The sequence below is a fragment of the Zalophus californianus genome, chromosome 6 (genome assembly GCF_009762305.2).
Source record: "Zalophus californianus isolate mZalCal1 chromosome 6, mZalCal1.pri.v2, whole genome shotgun sequence".
In the NCBI taxonomy this organism is placed as follows: domain Eukaryota; kingdom Metazoa; phylum Chordata; class Mammalia; order Carnivora; family Otariidae; genus Zalophus; species Zalophus californianus.
The window spans coordinates 144,885,259-144,891,258 of NC_045600.1; the positions used below are offsets into that span (position 1 = coordinate 144,885,259).

General features: G+C 55.7%; 1 protein-coding gene across 3 annotated transcripts in view; it reads right to left on the reverse strand.

The window, feature by feature from the left end:
* Nucleotides 1–1,824, reverse strand: part of ABHD17C (abhydrolase domain containing 17C, depalmitoylase) — a 47,201-nt gene extending 45,377 nt beyond the window's left edge. The window contains exon 1 of one of the 3 annotated variants that reach the window (XM_027571379.2): nucleotides 1,113–1,808. In XM_027571379.2, coding sequence (XP_027427180.1) covers nucleotides 1,113–1,720 — 608 coding nt within the window. In that variant the 5' untranslated portion in view covers nucleotides 1,721–1,808. Of the gene's footprint in view, nucleotides 1–1,112 lie in introns of all 3 variants that reach the window. The other 2 variants (XM_027571381.2, XM_027571380.1) reach the window with 2 other exon arrangements.
* Between the last annotated feature and the right edge of the window lie 4,176 nt (nucleotides 1,825–6,000).

A 6,000-nucleotide genomic window follows, 5' to 3' on the forward strand; every position in this document is an offset into this window, starting at 1 on the left:
CATGTTGGCAATCTGCATAAGCCACGCAAACGTATTTTAGATAAAAACACGTTAAGTGCCGGTTGCCAGAATCGTGCCAACCGCACTTAACCTGGGGACTCTTTCAGTGGGAGAAATCAGATCGCATTATAGACATGATCTCAGGTATTTTCACCATCCTTGCTCTAGGGTAGGTGGCGAAAAGTCACAAATACCAAAACCAGAGCACAAACAGGTGATGTGACTGCGCATTTGCCAGAGGTGTGCCCAAAATGAGAATAAAACTCCCGTTTTCTGACCCAGGAACCAGGCCGGCCACTTGGGCCTTGCACATCAAAGGCTCTCCCACCATAAATACTCTCCAGTCCTGTGAATGCTAATTCAAGGTCAAGCGAGTCCCCAAACCCTGCCAGGTAAGATTCAAACTCAGCCCAGGCTTGTTTCTGTGGCTCTGTGGAAGGTGCCAGGCCGACCGCCACCAGCTACCTTCCTGCCCACATAGCGCCAGCTACTCTGCACCGCCCCCCCCCCCCCAGGAGACAAACTTCACACCATGCGCCCCTCCAGCTGCCTCCAGCGCTGCCCACCCATGGCCCCTCGGAGCCCTTTACAACGGGAGCAAAAGTCTTTGGAAGTCATCCCGTCGACCACACACTATGGGAGCCCGAGGTCGAGAGGCTCCCGTGCCTTGCCCAAGGTCACTTCAGTCTGAGGACCTTCAGGCTCTGGCGGCCAGCTCACACAAACTCAGCGCGAACCAAGTTGTTTCTGCCCAGCACTTAAGCCACCCCCACGCCTCCACCTGCGGTGACCAGAGCCACAAAAGACCCAGCCAGTGGGCCGGGGGCACCCAGGCGTGCCTGAACAGGCAAATCCCCCGGGTCTGAGCTCACAAGGAACCTGAGGGCTGGTGGGATTTGGGGAGAGGGTGGGAGAAGGCCAGGGCTGGAGAAGAAAAGCGAGTCCACAGGGTCCTGGGGGCGGGGGGAGGGGGGGTCACACTCTGCTGGCGCACAGCCCGGGAGGAAGGGCCCCTCTCCCCGCCGGCCGCCCCACAGGCCCCCAGGGCACCCGCCTGCCCTCCCCGCCTCACGCGGCTGCAGGCCGGGACTGGAGACCCCCGGGGGGCTCACCGGGTGCGCAGCGCCTGCCACGCGGCGTCGATGTCGGCGTACAGGTTCTTCTCCGAGGGCTTGCCCGAGCTGACGCCGTAGCCCGAGTAGTCGTAGGAGAAGATGTTGCAGTTGATGCGCGAGCCGAGGCCGATGTAGAAGCTGCACATCTGGCCCAGGTCCACGGCGTTGCCGTGGGAGAAGAGCAGCGTGTAGCGGCTGGAGGGCGCGCAGCGCACGAACATGCAGCCGAGCCGGTTGTCCCGGGCCGTGCGCGAGAAGAAGACCTCGACGGCGTCCAGCTCGCGCTGCGAGTACTGCCAGTCGGCGCGCTCGCTCAGGTGCAGGCTGCACGCGCCGGGCCCCGCGCCCTCCTCGGGCTGCTGCGGCGCCGGCTGGGCCGCGGCGGCGGCGGCGGCGGCGGCGGCGGCGGCGGCGGCGGCAGCCGGGGCCGGGGCCGGGGCGGGCGCGCCGGGGCCGCGCTGCTCGGGCGCCAGCACCGTGTAGGTGGGCTCGGGCGGCAGGAAGGCCAGCTTGGCGGCGATGCGGCTCGGGCAGGGCGGGCAGCAGAAGAGCCAGCACAGCTCGCCCAGCGAGAAGCCGTTCATCCTGGGGCCTGGCTCGGGCATCGGGGCGGCCTGGAGCCCCGCCGCCGGAGGCCGGGCGGGCGCGGGCGAGGACGCGGGCGAGCGAGCGAGCGCGGAGGGCGGCTGCGGCCCGCCCGCCCGGCGGCAGGAGGCGGGAGGCGGGGCGCGGAGCGCGGGAGGCGGGGCCGGCCCGGCGGGCGCGGCGCTCGGAGCCGGGTTGGGTCAGCGGCGGTCCCACGGCCGGGGCGAGGCGCGGGCGGTCGGGGCCAGCGCGCGGCACACAAAGCCGGCGGCGGCGGCCATGGCTCCAGCGCGCCGCCCCCGCCCCCGCGCGCCCGCCGCCGCCGCCGCCGCCACTTCCGGGTTACCGCGCGCCGGCGCCCCCGCGGGGACTCGGCGCGGGGCCCGGCACCGGGGCGGGGCTCCCCGCGGCCCCCTCCCTCCGCGGGCGCAGGCACCTGCCGGGCCTGGGGAACGCGCGCCCGTCTTCGGGACGCCCGGAAGCCCGGAGGAACCTCAGGTCCCCGGGACGCCTCTGCTCCAGGGTCTGCTCGCGGGCAGCCGGGCCGCCCCCACGGGGGAGCCTGGAGGGGAGGCGCGCCCGGCCCCGGGACACACAGGGGCCCAGGGGAGCCGCATGTCCCCGGGACGCCCCTGCCTCCTTCGGGGTCTGTGTGCGGGCAGCTGGGCCGATCCCCGGAAGGGACGGTGCAAGTGGCGAGGGCATCCTTCCGCATCGAGCTGTTCCCCTCAGTCCTCTCTCCCTTATCCAAATCCAAGTTTGGTCGTGGATGGAGGTTCTTGGGAATCTGCTGAAAAGAACATTAATGGGTGGAGGAGAATGGACGCGTACCTGAAATGTTTGGCTCTTGGCGTCTGTGCTTTCTGAACTGCCTCTTCCTCACGTCTCAGCGTGAGGGGTCCTGCTGTTGAGGGCCAGTCAGCGCTGTGTGTCCCCGTTACACGAGGTGGTTTCTGCATATGGAGCAACGGTGTTCCCGTCCTAGGGGCATGATTGGGTCTTTAGGGTGTCCCTCTGTCTATAGGAGTGAGACAGGTCACACCTCCCCTACCAGTGTATCGTGTGAGGTTGACATTTCTGGTCCCGCGTGCGGCGGATTTTCTAGATGTCCTCTACAGGGCTGGTTTCTCAAGACTTGTCTTGGGTCCAAGATTTTTAAGTGGTCTTCATCATGAAAGATTTCTTACAGTGATTTAATCCACTGTAATCTTGGCATTCACCTTTAAGTGATTTTTTTTTTTTTCCAAATATAACTCTCAGTGCTTGAACCTGAGCATGCTCTGATGCCAATTTCACCGAGCATTCTATATTTCCTTTTTGTCTCCTGATTTGGCAGCTGAACCTCCCTTTCAGGAATTGACAGGATCCTGGACTGCCAGCAGGGCGGTTAGAGAAGTGGAAGTTGGCAGCATCACCAGGTTGGACCTGTTGTTCTAACTAACAGATGTCCTGAGAATGTTAACTTTTGGTGTGGCTTTTCAGGGAGGAGTATTTTTAAGCACCCTCATCTAGATGGATTTGCTATTCAGATTGCAATAACCTTCAGGACCTGGTTTTAAAAGACCATTTCTTCACTGAAATAATTTTGGACGTTTTTGAATGATCCAAAAACTTAGAGAAAACCTAGTTGGTAACTCCTACAGACAAAGTATTTCTGAGTCTATTTTCAAATTACTCACACTTGGTGAAGTTTTACCTAAAACCAGAATTTTAGCTTCACAGGATTGGGTTCCCTTCTTTAAAAAGGTTTATAACTCGGTACACTTCTGTATACTTTCCTTGGATACGTACTTTATCTCTTGTATTCAATTCTTCTGTATATGTATGTAATTTTTTTTATGCTCACAGCACCCAAGACTTGTGTGTGCCACAGTTACAAAGGTGAGTAGGACAGTCCCTTCTCTCAAGTACCCTACAATCTAATTGGGGCCTTAGGAGAAGATTCAGAACAGTTTTTTACATGCCTTTAAAGAAAAAAAAAAATTCAACTCCCCGTAAAAGGTAAGGAGAGCATCTTCAGTCTTGGCTCAATGGTGGTATTTGTGTGGGGAGCTAAGTGATAGCCCAGTATTTTATTTCCTAATCTAAGTGAGAATAGGAATAGAACTTGAGGAACTGAGATGAAAGAGTGTCTAGTGGGCCCCTTTGTCTTCCTCGAATACTGCTGCGCTCACCTGTCTTGACAGTAGTTGAGTAACATGGGGTTCCTATTAGGGTGCCGTGAGGAGAGTCTCAAGGAGGCGTGCCCTGCATGGCTGGTGGAAAAGACAGGCTCAGTGTTCTGTTCCAGATGGCCTGGGGCAGTGTTAACGTTTTCAGGAAAATTAGAAAGCCAGATATTTATTGACACCCTGCCTCGTTCCACAAAGGATTTGCGGAGGGTCGTGCAGTAGAATGCCAGTGCATAAATAAGTAAATAACTAAAAGCTTGGCTTTTAGAAGGGACGCAGAGGTGGGTGGAAAGGGCAACCTTGGCTAAGAAAGGTGTGCTGGCTCAAGTTTGTGCAAATATTAAGTTGAGACCCCCCCAGTTGGGTGCCATAGAGCAGAGCTACCAAGCCTTTTTCACCTCGTGCTACACGTAGTCATGGTAAAGTCTGTGCTGCCCCAGGGCTTCGCCTCCCTAGCCCTAAGGGGTTCAACATCTCAGCACACCTCTAACACATGCACAACTGGTGTGTCCGTGTGCCTTGGCATATTGATGGGAAAACTCTCACATGCAACGCAGAAAGAATCCATTTTCCCTATAAAATGCAAAGGTCAGAGATTACTAGCTATTTGTTTTGACCTTAAAGAATTTCTGTGTGGCCCCTCACCTGCTACTAGAGAAAGTCTAACTTTGAGTTTGGGTGAGCAAACGTATTTACTAGGTATTTACCAGGAGTTAGTCACTGAGCTGATCTGGGGAACACAAAGCTGGCCGAGACCCAGCCCCTCCTGCCCTCAAGAAGCTGCAAGTTGGCACAACTGCATCCTGCTAAACCAGCCAGGACTGGTAACCTGAACAATATTCCCAGTAGCTGAGTGTGCTGGTTTGTTATTTAATTGGCCCTTTCCACGCCCAACTTTTCCCGAACATTTCTTCCATATTAATCTGCCTGATGTCAAGTTGCTGGAGATCTAACTCAGTTTATCAAAGTAAAACTGTGTCGGTAGTAGAGAGAATGATCATTTTTAATTGGCCATAAGAGAAGGATGCTCGTGCTGAAAAAAATGAATCTGGCTGTTCAGATGGATGATAAAAGAGAAATCTAAAATACATTGCCTGGGGCGCCTGGGTGGCTCAGTTGGTTAGGCGACTGCCTTCAGCTCAGGTCATGATCCTGGAGTCCCGGGATCGAGTCCTGCATCAGGCTCCCTGCTCGGCGGGGAGTCTGCTTCTCCCTCTGACCCTCTTCCCTCTCATGCTCTCTATCTCTCTCTCATTCTCTCTCTCTCAAATAAATAAATAAATAAAATCTTTAAAAAAATAAAAAAATAAAATACATTGCCTGTTTTAATTTAGGAGTGGATGCTCTGTGAAGACAAGGATTGTGTTTATTGTGGTCACCACAGCTCCCCGCCCCCCACCCCATGCCTGGCAGAGAGAAAATGCTCAGGAAATATTAATTAAATTGATAAATTAAAGAACGAATGGGTGATTTGATGAGTGCACCAAAGAGACAAGCCCTGTGCCTTCTGGCTTGCGTGTTACTACTATCAGAGTACAGGCTTTGAGGAAAATAAGTGCAATCCGTAGCCAACGCCAGCATCAGTGTGTTTCTAGCCTGCCCCTGTCCTCTGGCTAGGGAGCTGTGGCCTCCCCCCACCTGGCTTACTCACAGAGCTGGGGTTTTGTTCTGGGTGACAAGGCTCCCGGTTCAGAGACACAGTCATCCCCCTCCCGCGCTGTGAGAGCGGCCACGTGACTCGGTTCTGGCCAGTAGTCTCCAAGTGGAGAACTTTGGGGGGAAAGACTGAACAGAGCCAGACTCATCTGGAATGTTTGCCTTTGCCCCCTCCGTCTCTTCCCCCTCGGCTTGCAGGAATTCTTGGAGCTACAGCAACCACCTTGCAACCATGAGAGCGAATTTCATAGCTGAAGATGGTGGACAAGAGATGGGAATCTAGAGGCTTCATGGCAGTGTTGAGTAGCTGCCCAGCCCGCTTTTGCCTGGGCTTCCCATTAGGTGAGAAAAATAAACTGCTTTGTCGTTGTAGTTGGATATTTTGTTACCTGTCCCGTGATGTAGTGACTAGGAATCCACTTCAAAAATTAAAAGCAAAGGGTCTTACACTGTTCTCACTGGCTTTCTCAATA